The sequence below is a fragment of the Colobus angolensis genome, unplaced genomic scaffold (assembly GCF_000951035.1).
Source record: "Colobus angolensis palliatus isolate OR3802 unplaced genomic scaffold, Cang.pa_1.0 Scaffold13, whole genome shotgun sequence".
NCBI lineage: Eukaryota > Metazoa > Chordata > Mammalia > Primates > Cercopithecidae > Colobus > Colobus angolensis.
This window is the reverse complement of record NW_012114252.1, coordinates 11,659,830-11,675,376: the sequence shown is the minus strand read 5'-3', so window position 1 is coordinate 11,675,376 and position 15,547 is coordinate 11,659,830. Positions and strand designations below refer to the sequence as shown.

At 39.8% G+C, this 15,547-nt stretch overlaps 1 protein-coding gene across 1 annotated transcript in view; it reads left to right on the top strand.

Annotated features, from left to right (window-relative positions):
* NALCN (sodium leak channel, non selective) overlaps nucleotides 1-15,547 on the top strand; it is a 338,653-nt gene that overhangs the window by 290,308 nt on the left and 32,798 nt on the right. Inside the window, exons 26-29 of the mRNA XM_011933944.1 lie at nucleotides 1,900-2,004; nucleotides 7,398-7,504; nucleotides 13,100-13,220; nucleotides 13,305-13,403. Of these exons, the coding sequence (XP_011789334.1) occupies nucleotides 1,900-2,004; nucleotides 7,398-7,504; nucleotides 13,100-13,220; nucleotides 13,305-13,403 (432 nt within the window). The remainder of the gene's footprint in view (nucleotides 1-1,899; nucleotides 2,005-7,397; nucleotides 7,505-13,099; nucleotides 13,221-13,304; nucleotides 13,404-15,547) is intronic.

The window sequence follows — 15,547 nt, the reverse complement described above, 5'->3', positions numbered from 1 at the left end:
TGGGCTCCTAATCTCATTCTGTGTGTTCTTGAAAGAATATAGCACAGAATTCTTCTCTAGATCGCAGGAGTGTTAACACGAAACAACTTTAAAAGTGCAACATATAGGTATAACCCACTTTAAGTAACTTCAGCATTACAGTAATGAGTGATTACAAAGATGATTGAGGGGGCAAAACGTACTTTTTAGCTGGGCAAATGTTGATTTAGGGTCTTCTGAAAACAAGGCCAGAGATAAAACAACAAGAAAGAGGCTCATTGTTCACAATCTGTTACAGAAAGAGCTTTGCCTTACAAAACAGTGATCAAAAGATTCTTTTTATTATTGATGAGGTCTGCCTGTGCATGAGAAGCTTGAGTTAATTTACATAGGCTCGTTTTGGATCTTGCTTTCTAGAGACATACCTGTGATGAGAAAACAGCTCTAGTTGTGGTTAATACGAATGTATTTTAGAGATAGATTCTGATGTTACTAGAGGTATATCATTGCTGATTTTTTTTTTTTTTTTTTGAAACAGAGTCTTGCTTTGTCGCCCAGGCTGGAGTGCAATGGTGCAATCTCAGCTCACTGCAACTTCCGCCTCCTGGGTTCAAGTGATTCTCATGCCTCAGCCTCCCAAGTAGCTGAGACTATAGGCATGTGCCACCACTCCCAGCTAATTTTTGTGTTTTAGTAGAGACAGGGCTGCACCATGTTACCCAGGCTGCTGTCAAACTCCTGACCTCAGGAGATCCACCCACCTCGGTCTCCCAATTGCTGATTTTTTTTTTAAAGATGTGTTTAAAAAGTCTTGTTTTCTTCATGCAAAACCATAAAATGGTGGCTTTTCACAAAGCTGGAATTAAAAGAAAGTATCACCTGACCACTAATGTATATGAATCTTTTGATCACTAAAAAATTTTAGAGGAGAATTTGTGCCTTTCCCTGATGGTGGTCAGTGTGATTTTAGTATACTTAGGTGTATGTTTAGGTTATTCAACAAGTGCAGTTCACTTGTTCCAAATTTTACCCTCTGCCACTCTTCTCTGCTGAGATCAAAGAAGTCAGCCAGCAGAGGGAGCATGAGTTAATTAACAGATTTGCTTTTCAAGACTGAATTCTCTCCTTTCCTCTGTGCATAGAACATTCTTCTAATGCACACCTTCACGATTGTAAGACAGCTAAGCCACTGTCCGGCTCATTTGTGCTCTGCTAATAAAAATATGAATCCAGGCTGAGCACAGTGGCTCACGCCTGTAATCCCAGCACTTTGGGAGGCCGAGGCAGGTGGATTGCCTGAGGTCAGGAGTTCAAGACCAGCCTGACCAATATGATGAAACCCCATCTCTACTAAAAATACACAAATTAGCTGGGCGTGGTGGTGGACGCCTGGAGTCCCAGCTACTCGGGAGGCTGAGGCAGTAGAATTGCTTGAACCCAGGAGGTGGAGGTTGCAGTGAGCCAAGGTTGCGCCATTACACTCCAGCCTGGGCGACAGAGTGACACTCCGTCTCAACAACAACAACAACAACAACAACAACAAATTTATATATATCCATTTGGGAGAAAAATGGACAAAATATAATTATTTAAACATTTTTTCTTTTCCATTAAATAAAAAAGAGCAAGCTGTTGATTTTAAAATTAGAAAACTTCAAGCCATTTCAAAAATACCTTATTCCATTTTCTTACGTGAAATTCATGTTTCCATTTAAAAAATTCAAATCTTTTTAATTTTCTCCTTTTGACCTTCCAGTAAGGCTAATTATATGGCCTATGGTGGAAAAGTTAAAATATATCATCAAAAACCCATGATTTTTATACAATGTTATCTTAAAATTCCTATTTATGTCACTGTTTAAACCAAACCTAATATTTAGTCTTTACCAAGAGATTTAACATTTCATCAATTTCTTTCAGGTCTCCATTCTTTTGCTGACATTAATGCTCGTTTTTGCAAGCTTTGGAGTTCAGCTTTTTGCTGGAAAACTGGCAAAGTGCAATGATCCCAACATTATTAGAAGGGTAAGATGTACCTTTCTGTCTTTTGAAATAAAAATTAAGGGTCAAGTGTGGTGGCATGTGCCTATAATCCTAGCACTTTGGAATGCTGAGGAGGGACGATTACTTGAACCCAAGAGGTCAAGTTTGCAGTGAGCTATGATCACACCACTGTACTCCAGCCTGGGCAACAGAGCAAGAGACCCTGTCCCTAAAAAGAAAAAACAATAATAAGATAGTTTACACTCCCTTGGCAAATATGAGGTACCAGTGACTGCCAAGCCTACTTTGAGAACTCCCTATACAACTCTAAGAATTCTCTTCCCACAAACTCCTTTTTGCTTAACATGCGATATGTCTCTTCTGGCTAGAAAGTTTAATAAGATGAAAAGCACACCTCAGAGAAAGCCACTCCTCCCTTCTGTTCCAGTGTCAGTCCACTGCTGACAACTTGAGCGTGGTCACCCAAGATTCTAGCCGTTGTAGCTGTGAGCTTCGGATACTTTCCCTTGAGGTCTTAGCTAACTTGACCCTTCCTTTGTTGTCACATAAGACTCATATCAGCAAACAGCTCATGCAAAAATGTCCAAGAGGCAGCGTTTGGTTCTTACCCCTTTTTACTGCTTCCCCACTCCAGCTTTCTCCCCATTAGAAAGCCAGTGCTTTTATATTAGCTCTAGCTGCCCAGAGTCTCCCTCTTTATGACAACCAACAAGGACCTCCACAAAGACCCAAACTTGAATACTGGCACTACAGCATTTCTTTCTGTTTCTTCAGTCATTGGTTATAAGGGGAGGCTCACTGCTGTAGCAAGCCCAATATTTCGGTTACTTCATATAATGAAATGTATATATTGTATCTTGGATCAGTTGCAATATATACATTTGCGATATATACAATATATACAGCTCTCCTCCAAATGACCACTCAGGGACTCACATGCCTTCTATCCTATGTCGCCACCCTTTGCCATGTCTTCAGAGCCTTCTTCAATGAGCTGGAGATAAGAGTGGAGAGCCATCTCCATCTGAATGGGTTGTGGGAAAATCCTCTGTACCCATGTTCCTCTGTAAAGAGCAGGGATACTGCAAGGGAGATTGGAATTTAATTGTGTGTTCCAGAAAAAAAAGGGGGGGACACAGTTTAGTTAATAATTAGACAATTTTTGCAATATCATACTGTGTCCCATTCTCTTAGGATTCTTATGTTACAAATAGATTAATAAAGTAATCCAACTACTGCTGATGTATAAACTAGAAAAGTATTTTATCTTTGATCCCAATAAAATGATGCCTTAGTTCCTAAATGTGTATCTTCAAAAGGCCTGCTAGACCTGAACTACATTATATATTTCTAGCAAATATGGGTATCTAATACAGATTTTAAATGACACAAATTGTTCTCTAATTGTTACAAAATACAAGTTACATCTTTGTCCAGCCAAAATACACTACAAATTATATTAATAATGAGAATTTGAAACAAAGGCCAGACTGAGAGAGAGATTCCAAGAGCTTTGATAAATCTGAGAAGGCAGAACAAGGAACATGGCCTGACGGTCATGCTGTATCAAATTAGCTGATAAAGAAAGTAACAGAGACCTGACGCAAACATCCACAAGCTTGTGTGTGGAAAGAAGAGTGATTTTCGATCCACACTGAACAGAGGCCAGAAAGATAATACCAACACTTCAGGATGAAGCCTGCTAGGAATCTTGGATGACTCAGTATATTAACAGTGGCCTAAGAGCATGGTGATTTTACATTATCTAGTCATCCCTAGCCAAAGCTGAAGATTGATGGTGACAGCAGCCAGCAGATGAGCATAGACAGAGATTTCATGAAGCATTTATCCTGTTTCCTAGAGCAGTGGGGTCTGTGCAAGGCTCAGATGGAAAGCCTAAGGAGACTTAGCCATCATAGAGAGCACCAGCACCAAGCAGAATGATTGAAAAGAAATTGGCATGGTGAGACGGGGCTTGAGTCCTTTTATCTTCTCAAATCCAAACATAAGAGGCCAAGGCCAAGAATGCCATATGAGCGAAGGTGACGTCAGTTCTATCAGAGGACTTCAACCCATCTGACTAAAAGAAGAGATAAATCCAAAGAAAAGGGGAAAGAAGATATGCTGACATTTAGATCACACACAGTTCCTGTTAAAGACAGCGAAGCTTGAGTTGCTGCACCCATAGTTTCCAGTTGGGAAAACATGTTTTTTTGTATGAGACTGAGCACTTCCTCCCTCTGCTCCTTTGTTTGTTTTCTTAAAACTCAACAGATGGCATGAGATCAATATAGATATAGCTATGGAGCCTAGGACTTAGTCACCAAAGTCCTGTAAACAAACACTGAGGATACCCTTTGACAAATAGTCATTAAATATCAGTTGTGTCCAAGGCACTGTGATAGGTGAAATGAAATGTGGAATGGAAACATTAGGAGGTCCTTGCTTCTGTTTTGCAGCATTTTCTGTCCAATCAGAACATGTGTTTCATGTTCAAGCAACAGTAGTATAAAGTCAGCAGTTTTCAAAAGCCTATAAGAAGCAGAAATAACGTGCAATCTATGACATCAGCATGGGAAATTGTGCTTCCAACTGGGCGTACTGTGCTGGGAGGGCTTCAGGGAGGAGGTGGGATTTGAGATGAGCAGGAAAGGACCTTCCAAGCAGAGCAAGCAGTGAAGAAAGACACAAAGCATGCAAAGAAGAGTCACAGTGTGGAGGCAGAGACAGAACAAGGAGGAAGGAGCATGGGCTTCGAAATCACAGCTTCTGAGATTGGAATCCTGCTTTAGGAGAGGTGGTGGCCTGGTCTGGTCACTTAATCCTTCCGAACCTATGTCTGCCTCGAATGCTTCTCACACAATGATATTATGAAGATTCGATTACCTTGTTTATGCAAAGTACCTAACCCAATCTCAATAGTGAGTGTTAATTTCATTCCCGCCCATGTAGGAAAACACTGAAAAACAAGGCCAGAAATGGAAGTTAGGGAGAGATCCTCAAGCACCTGAAATGCCTGGCTAAGGGGTTTGGAATTTTGTTGATGAGAAGAGAAACCACAAAAGGTTGGTAAGAAGAGGAATCAGACACGTCCTAGTGCCCACGAAGTACAAAGCACTGTTCCTAGTGCTGTTTTTCTTACCCATATCCTAATGAGGATATCCATTCCTAATGAGGAAAACATGCGTAGAAAGATTAAATAATTTGTCCAAGGTCACCCTCCTAATAAGTGGAGAAGCAGGGAACTAGTGTCCAGGCACCCTGGCTTTTCACCAAAATACCAGACTGCTTCATACAATCAAAGATGGGCTCAGGTGGGTTCAGGAAGACAAATTGGAAAAGGCAGTGAGGCCGAATACGTCAAGGGACCTTTATACAATACACTACAACACAGCCTTTTCAAATAATGTTCTACATAAAAAGGTATGGTTATGGAAAGATAATCACAATAAAGTTTTAGCTGAAAAAAGTGGGCGATGGAAGAATGAAAACTTTATGAGCTCAGATACGTATAGGAAGAAAGACTGGCAGGGTATACTCCAAAATGTTCATTGTGTTTGTCTGTGGGCAACTGTAGGTAAGTTTTCTTCTTTTTATTTGTCCAGGCTTTATAAATCAAAGATGTGTTATTTGCACTTAAATGTTCTTATTTTAAAGAATTGTGCTAATAATCCAGAAGTAACGTTGGCATTACTGAACTCCTCGTAGTAAGAATGGAGACGTGGGCCAGGAAGGACAGGGAAAGCCCAGGGAACCCTAAGCTTGATGCTGGGCTACTGCCAGGATGCTGGTCCAGGGATAGAAAGGAGGAGGCCAAGAGGAGACATGATTTAGGGTCAAAGAAGGCTTTAAGCAAATTAAAATGGAATTTCTGTTGAAATATTCAAACTGATCAAGAATTTTACCATCTACACCTTGAACCCAGAAAAGAGATTTAAGTTCAAAATATGACCATCATAGCCAAAGAAACAAAAATAATCAAAGGGAGAATAGAAAATGGGTCAAAAATTTCCTATAGATGTTTAATGTTTAAAACCCATTTAACAGTTTTATTCAGATATAATCCACACAGTACACCCACTTGCAGTGTACAGTTTCATGGTTTTTTAGCATATTCACAGAGTTGTATACACGACAGCCACTTTTAGAACATTTGTATCTCCTTAAAAAGAAACCCTGCCGGGCGCGGTGGCTCAAGCCTGTAATCCCAGCACTTTGGGAGGCCGAGATGGGCGGATCACGAGGTCAGGAGATTGAGACCATCCTGGTTAACGGGGTGAAACCCCGTCTCTACTAAAAAATACAAAAAAAACTAGCCGGGCGAGGTGGCGGGCGCCTGTAGTCCCAGCTACTTGGGAGGCTGAGGCAGGAGAATGGCGTAAACCCGAGAGGCGGAGCTTGTAGTGAGCTGAGATCCGGCCACTGCACTCCAGCCTGGGCGACAGAGCAAGACTCCGTCTCAAAAAAAAAAAAAAAAAAAAACCGTATATCTCTTAACTGTTACCCCCATCCCTTTATCTAGCCTCCACCTCAAGCACTAAACAACAGCTAATATTCTTTTTGTCTCTATAGAGTTTACTGTTCTGGACTTTTATATGAATGAAATCATAACATATGGTCTTTTGTGACTGTTTTTTTCTCAATTCGCATAATATTTTCAAGGATCATCCATGTTGTAGCAGGTATCAGGACTTCCTCCCTTCCTATGGCTGAATAATATTCACTTTTATGACTGGACCACATTTTGTTTATCTATTTGTTCAAAAATGAACATCTGGGTTGTTTCCACCTTTTGGCTATTGTGAATAACGCTTATGTAAACATTTTGTACGAGTTTCTATAGGGACATACATTTTCATTTCTCTTGGGTAGATACCTAGGAGTGGAGTTGCTGGTTCATATAGTAACTCTGTATTAGTGGTTTGAGGACCTGCTAGACTGTTTTCCAAAGTGGCTGCACCATTCTACACTGGCCTCGGTATGTAAGGGTTCTGGTAGCAGGACTGCAATTCCTCCACATCCTGGCCAATGCTTGTTTGGTTATGGCTTTCTCGGTGGGTGTGAGGTGATATCTTATTATGGCTTTGATTTACATTTTCCTGATGGCAGATGGCGCATGATACTGAGTATCTCGTCATGTGCTTTTTGGCCATTTGCATATCTTCCTTGGAGAAATGTCTACTCAGGTCCTTTGCCCATTAAACTAATATTCTCAGCATCAACTTTTAACTGCCTGTCTCCAAAGTCTTTGTTACTATGTGCTGGGTGGCTGTCCGCATCACTGTTGTTAGATAAAGGACTTTTGGTATGCCTATCAAAAAAGATAGAAAGAAAGAAAGAGTTTCCTATCCTTTATCTTTTCTGAGTTCATTTTCTGACCAGGTTCCCCCCCTCCCCTTGTTTTTCTACTTTAGGAAGACTGCAATGGCATATTCAGAATTAATGTCAGTGTGTCAAAGAACTTAAATTTAAAATTGAGGCCTGGAGAGAAAAAACCTGGATTTTGGGTTCCCCGTGTTTGGTAAGTATATCAGAAAAAAATACTCTGGAGAATGCTGTGGTTTTCAACATAAGGCTTTAAATAAGTGTAATAAGGCATGTAACTGAAAGTAATTTTGCTCGAGATGTGAAAATGATCTTAAGTCATACAGGGTGAAACGCTAGGTTATACTGGAAGACAGAAATCAGGCAAGTAAGAGAGCAAGTAGTACCCTGAGTTCTACATAGCTTCATGAAACTAGAGAAATATTATCCCAGTATTTTCTAATACTTCAAAAATATGCATCTGGATTCAAATGGCTTTAAAAATTAGCAAGGCTTAACAAAGGATTTTCCTTCAAATTAAAACTAAACTTATCCTGAGTTTCTATCTTTAAAGAAGGATCTGATGTCCTCATAATAGAACCCTAAATCATAAAGCTGTTTCCATTTTAAAACCCATTTACACTGAAGGATTTCCATTATTGAAACACTGGAGAGGAATAATCAGTAAGAAAGTCGATTGCTTCCAACTTTCCCTTTAATATTCCTTTTTTTTTGAAATTGAGTTTCCAAAGCACTTAGATCAAAGCTAGATATACCTAGTACCTTATTTCTCATCTGTTTTATTAATGACCATGAGTGGATCTCTCAGTCTGTGTCATTGATGAATTGAGTGTTCTGTCAGCTTTATTTGTCCTTTGAAATTGTTATCTGTTTTTTAAATTTTCTTTTAGAAAATTTCTTAAAATAACAACTGAGCCACAGCAACTCTGCTTTTGTCACAATTGATGTTCTTTTCTAAATGTCAAAACTCTTTAAAAGGAATAGCATTTCACCCAGCTGTACCCTAGCACTCACTGTTACCTTTCTTTGGCATTTTTCTAATATGAAATTTGCTTTTATATATAATCCAATATAATGCATATTGGGTTTTTATTTTTTAAAATATCCAAGAACTAAGAAAAAGGGTTCATTTAGGGTATGTGGCTTCAGCTTGGAGAGAGGAATGTGAGACATGAGAATATCCTCGCCTCACTGCTAACTAGAAAAGCCATCCAATTTCCATTGAAACAAAAATTAAAAGAGCATAAAAATTTACTTCCATGAGACAAAAATTAATTATAGCATAGTTATTTATAATTTATTAATTCATTTTCATTAATTCAAAGACAATATTATAGAAGTAAATGAAGTCAGGAATACAGAACACTGGGGCATTTCATTTCCTTCACTATAGAGAAAGGTGGAGGCTGCCTCCCACCTCTGCCAAGTGAGGTACCCCAGGGGGATCACTTAACATCAGAGACAGGCAAGGCAAGAAGAGAGACTCTTGTAGGCCAGGCTAGTCATCACCATCTGGAGAGCAGGGTTATCTGGTGTTCCTGGAGAGCCCAGTAGCCACTGCCTAGGGCCATATCGTCTGAGTCTTCTTGAGCCCTGCTGCAAAGGGCTTTGTGCTGGGAAAGGGTACCCCCTTCCAAGGAGTTTGTAGGTGTGTTTCCAGGAGCCAGACCTGAGAGTGACCCAGAGACTACACACTCACAGGAGGAAAGGTACAATGAGGCACTCCTGGGCTGGGGAGGGGGTTCATACTCTTGAACACCTATGGCCAGAATCCGGTTGTATCAGTTGCACAAGAATTTAACTCCATTCCTCCATTCCTTTCAATGACATCCCACCTCAGCCATGTGAGAATCTCGTGGTGGCCTGAAGAGGAGGAGCAGAAGTGAAGAAAGTGGCCAACTTTTCTTCCTTTCCTCAAACCAGGGTCCTTGAACTGCTAAGGATGGGATTGTTATATGAGTTATAAGATCAGTTGGATATAAAACTGAATGACTGAAAATAACCAAAAAGCTCTGAGACCTCTGCAAGAATTCAGAAAGGGAGCTGGAACACACTTGAAGCTAACATTTGGAGAAAAGTAAACCTGCCAGTTGTACCCTATAGCACTCAACCTATTCCATAAAACCAGCTACATGGGATTTTTAAAATCAAAGTAAATTTAAATGCAATATTTTATGGAAGGTAGTATTAGGGGTTTCAAAGGCAATGCCATTCTAGAAGCATAAGCAGATAGTCAGGCATTCCTTGAACATCATCACAATTGCTCTTGTCCATTTCTCCAGGATCATGTGACTTGCATTGTAGTGAAATAGACACCTTTGATCTAATAAATGTCATCTGTAACCATGATAACTTTTTACACTTTCCTTCTTTAGTAAGCTAATCAAGAATTAGAAGCTGAAATTTTGTAATTTTATATTGGATAAATTATGATTAAGAAAATAACATATCTAGGAATACCCCTAGAGGAATGCTTTGGTAATTATAATTAGGACATAAATATGCACTAATTCAGAGACAGTCTAGTTTCAATATTCTCTCTTCAGATTAATAAATGTACTTTCTTCTGAATCACTCAGACTTGATGAGTCACCTCAATAAAAAGGATTAAACATATCATAGATTATAAATATGGTGTAACTTATTTTAAGAGCAGGTCTGGAATATAGGAAAATGGCATGCATGAGAGAAAAATCAACAAAGTATTCAGGCTTATAATAAATGTATTTATTGAGTGCTTGCTATTCACCAGGTAGTATGCTTGTCTCTGTGATATGACCCTGAATAAGCTATGGCCCCTACCCCTTAGGAGCTTAAAGTCTAGTGGTAAACAAAATAAAATTACAAATAATTTTATATAATATGTTAAGGGCTTTAATGCTGCACAGATAAACCCCTAAGCTTACCTCTGGCTCACCCAAAACTCATCTCCATGTAATTTTAAGCTACACTGTGATACATTCTAGGCAGAAGGTGATCAGGTTTTATAGGGTCTAAGGCCCAAACAATTTGGGGTACCAGGGTCTTGGAAGGGCCTGTACAAAAGAGGGGTCCTACCACTTAGGTTTCTTTGGCTTCATGGTATTCCTGCCTCTGATTCCTACAAAAAGGCTAAGGGTACAATGGGCACACAGGAGAAGCACCTAACCCCAACTATGCAAGGCCAAAGAGAAGGACCAGACGAGAAGACACACTAGGTTACCTTCTGAAGGACAACCAATAGGAACTAGCCAGGTGAAGGGGGCAGGGTCAGAGGCAGATGAAGAGGAAAGTCTAGGCATAGGTTTGGTATTACAAGTTAAGGCAACTCTGTGGCCAAAGCTCAAGGCAAAAAGGGTTGGGGTGTTGTAGGAAGCTCAACGTTTCTGATTTCTTTTAGGAGAGATGGTTGTGTAAGATACAGCATGCCATTTTTGGACAAAGTCGTTTTCTGCATTTCCACATCCAAGGGCAGAGGCTCAGTCATGTCTTCAGGGTGCCCCCATGTTCCCCAAGGGAACAGCAGCTCTCCCTACTATGATATTGGGGGGCCTTTGAGCACCTCCTCTGGGAGGTAAAAAGCTGACAAAATTATATGGTCAGAACTAATGTCTTAGTTTTCTGAATTGGACAGGCAAGATTACAGTATTTCACAAATTAACTAGAAAAAATGACAACCTTTTCAATTCAAGGAAGGGTAGCAGGTAAAAATGACAATAATGGATGACATTTTGGATTTATTGCAGGACTCCGTAGTTACAGGTAAAGTTTCAAACTTTGCAATTTTGCTAACACGAGCAAAGCATAAGAAAACACCTTACATGATTAAAACTGAAAAAGACTTATTTTTAAAAATGTGATAAGTTCTTCTAACTGTTGAAGTCTTTGATGCTACATTTTGTTTTTCTTGGTTTAGTTAGAGTATTTTTCACATATTCTAACTTCTAGAAGATATGGAACATAAAAGTAGTTTAAGTTGTTGCAAATTCAGCTAAGAAAGCACTTCTACAAAAAGAAAATGAGCAGGTAAGAAAGTCCAACATCAGCTCTGAGAACTGGTTCACGGTTCACTTGGTTTTAAAAAATCCTTTTTCAAGAAAACTGTGGCGTCTGTAGAATACTTGTAACTTCTGTCTACTGTAAAATATATGAAATTTAGTGGAAACATCCCAAAGGAAAGATTGTTGGAAGCATCCAAAAGAATATATTTGTACTTTCATACATAAAAAATACAAAGCAGAATTCGAAAATATGAATTTCTGAGTGGGGCTTTTGCACTATATTAAAGACCATCTCCACTAATCAGCCATAGGCCCTTAAGAGCAAATCAGTTTCAGTTTAATGTTTTCTTCTTATATCCTCATCTATTTAATATTCAAAAAACTTATGAAGGCACATCTTGTGATTGTCTCTATAGTTTAAAAAACATGAAAGATGGTGGAAAAGTACAGAAGCAGATTTTTCCCCAGAGCGTTGCCTGTCATGAGGGTTAAATTTTGAGAAATGAGCTAGCAGGGGGAAAAAATGATCAAAATATAATTTAAATAGGCTCCACGGGGCCTACTCTACTCAATGGTCCAGAGCTCAGTTCTTCATTAAATTCAGGAAATATACTAATAGTCCATGATTTTCCAGTGTTTGGTTGTGAATATCTTAATTATTTAAAATTAGTCTCTAATAAGAAGGGAAGAGGGGGGAAAAACACTGAAATCTTCTGTTAACAACAAAAATGTTAGCTAAGAACAATAACAATTAAAGAAGGTGTACTCTAGTAAAAAGGATCACTTTTATAAGTGGGAAGAGAAAAGTATAATCATGTTAAAAGAAGAAGAAATGAGACATCCCTGGCCCCCAAAGAAGTGGAAGCTTAACAGTGGGTACACATCAGATAAAGACGGAAATGCCGGACAGTGGGGACTTCAAACGGGAGGAGGAAGGAAGGAGGACATAGGTTGGAAAAATTTCTTGTTGGATTCCGAGTGCACTATCTGAGTAACGGGTTCATTAGAAGCCTAAACCCCAGCATTATGCAATACACCCATGTAACAAGCCTGCATGTGTACCCCCCGAATCTGTAAGAAAAAAGAAAACGAATAATAAGCCAGTGAGTTCAGGAATCAGGAATCAGCGGTGGAGGTAGAAAGCATACCACACATAAAGGAGACCAGACTAAGAGTCCACTGAGAAGACTCAGAGTTAATAAGAAAAACAATCCAACTGGAAGACAGTAATTTGGAAAAATACAGACTACAAGCAAACACCTCTTGCTGTCTCAGTGACCTCTAAATGCATCACTACTTTATGGCCCTGTGTTCACAATGACGAAACAAGGTGAAATAAAGTGACTAAATTATATTCTCCACTTTCTATACTAACACAGGCAATTGCCATTTATGCCTTTAGAAAGGTTTTCAGTTACAAAACTGTTTCAAAATCCACATCCAAAATCCAGTGCTTCTTTGTGTAAATCGATAAAATCATCTGTCCAGTCCTCAGGGTAATCACGACAAGGTAGAAATGTTGCAGAACCTCTGAAGCTAGAACTAGAGCTGTTTTACATTGAGATCAACCCATCATTACCTAATGAACACAATTATAACACATCGATGCATTGTTATGATTTAGCAACTGAATGCCATATAGTATAAAAGTGTGTATATATACATATACACACAGATGTGTGTGTGTGTGTGTGTGTGTGTGTGTGTGTGTGCGTGCATATCCCACACCCATGACTGGAAAGGGCTACAGATATTTGCCTCGGGTGCTTCTAATTGGAATTTCACAGAACATTCCTGTGTTGGAATTGCAGGGCAAATCCTCGGAACTTTAATTTCGACAATGTGGGAAATGCTATGCTGGCGTTGTTTGAAGTTCTCTCCTTGAAAGGCTGGGTGGAAGTGAGGGATGTTATTATTCATCGTGTGGGGCCGGTAAGCAAGCACATTGAATTCTTTGAACGCTTCAAGAGCAGCTTTCATTTGTCTTGATGAATAACCATATTTTCCTTTATGCAGATCCATGGAATCTATATTCATGTTTTTGTATTCCTGGGTTGCATGATTGGACTGACCCTTTTTGTTGGAGTAGTTATTGCTAATTTCAATGAAAACAAGGTAAGAATTTTTGGTTTGGATACCACAGGGTTTAGCCTTTTCTAGCCTCTCACTTAGAGCTATTTTTTGCTTTTCACACACGGCATGAAGCCGTGTTAAACTGTAATGTGACTGGTGTAAATAATCTCTATAACTGTTTTACAAGCAACGTTATTGCTGCTTTTCAGACCATCATTTAAGAGTACGGTTCTCTTGCTAAATTTACCCTTTTGGTAACAGTGTCATTAATTCACCGACAACTGAGGGGCACATCTCCTATTGTTCAAAGTGAAAAGATGTGCAGCAAGTTATTAAAATACAATAGATGAAAGTGATTCACTAATTACAGGTAATATTACTTTCACTAAATGTAAATTGTATGCTTCTGTGTAACTCAGTAGGTGAACTCAGAATTTTGATGGCGATGAGGGGTGTCTGGTAGAAATTTTAAAATCCTAATTCACAGAAAAAAGGATTTTGTGGCAGGGCATGGTGGCTCACCCCTGTAATCCCAGCACTTTGGGAGGCCAAGGCAGGTGGATCACTTGAGGTCAGGAGTTCAAGACCAGCCTGGCCAACTCGGTAAAACCCTATCTCTACTAAAAATACAAAAATTAGCCAGGCGTGGTGATGCATGCCTATAATCTTAGCTACTGGGTTGGCTGAGGCATGAGAATTGCTTGAACCTAAGAGGCGGAGGTTGCAGTGAGCCAAGATCACGCCACTGCATCCAGCCTGAGTAACAGAGTAAGACTCGAAAGAAAAAAAAAAAGATTTTCTAATTTCATATGAGCTTGACATACTTTGTGAACTTGGGAAGCCTGTTGAGTTTGCAACAGCCCTAATGATTAGAACAAAGACTCACAAATGGGAAAACAACAATGTACTTTCCTATCAAAGTGTGAGTTTGGGGAAGAACATTCTATTAGCACTCCTTGGAGAGGTACCTGCTCATCTAGGCACTTGTGCTGTGCCCTCTGTTGTTTGAGAGGCAGTCTTTGGAATCATAGTAAGAGAAATGCATGCAGTTTTTGAGCACACACAGTGTATTCAGATTTTACATATTCAGTCAATTCTCACAACTCTCAAATGCATGGTTGCAGAAAAAGCAATGACTAGTCTGGGGCTTAAAAGGTGTGATAAACAGGGCCAGAATTCAGAATTGGTGCCTATTACTTACTGCAGGCTCTGTGATTCTTTGAAGGCATGAGTATCATAAAGTCAACCTTCACTCTGCATTAAGTTGAAGCTAGATCTGCCTGTAAAGCACCGTGCTGTTCGGTGTTATTCATGGCTAGGACTGATTCCCATGCGTTCACATCAGAGCTCTTCAGTTTGTGTTGCTACACATGGGACTGTATCTGTCATTCACTGTCCTCAGGCTCAATGTGTGTGGTACCAGTTAGCCAGTAAATTGACACCTTTGATGTGTGGCTAATGAGCATGTCATTTCATTCAGGCTTTCAAAGGGTGAGATTTAAAAATTCCTCTTTTGGGCCCCGACTCTACTTGGACCCTCAGAAACATGGGATGTTAGAGACAGAAAGAACAGTAGTGATCGTGTCACCCAGCCCCTTATTTTACTCCTATCCCATTCATTAATGAGATGCTTTGAGCCCTACAGTGTTAAGTTTAATACCAAGCAGAAAGAGGAAGAAGGATCTTTTTAGATGCCTTTGAGCCATGTAATGCAGCAGACACTGAGAATTCTAGAACATAAGCAGAAGCTAATCAGTCAATTAACAGGAGAGTTTAGGCACTGCTTGCCCAGAACACCGTTAAGAAGCCCTCTGAGCAGGCACTTGATTTCAGGAAGATTAGAACATATCACAGCTCACAATTCAGCAACATACATAGAACAACATAAAATGTTCAGTAACTGGAAATAAATGTATAATTAATTGCAACACTTGAGCTTAGAGAAGTGGCTGAGGTAAGCAGAATAACCAGGGAGGTCTCCATCCAGCACTGTATTTGTTCTGCAGGTAGGAAAGAGCAACTTGGCCTGTTTGGGGATCTGGGGCAGATGTTCTATCAGCTCAAATGGGCACTTAAAGAAAGGAGAAATTGGCCGGGCACGGTGGCTCAAGCCTGTAATCCCAGCACTTTGGGAGGCCGAGACGGGCGGATCACAAGGCCAGGAGATCGAGACCATCCTGGCTAAC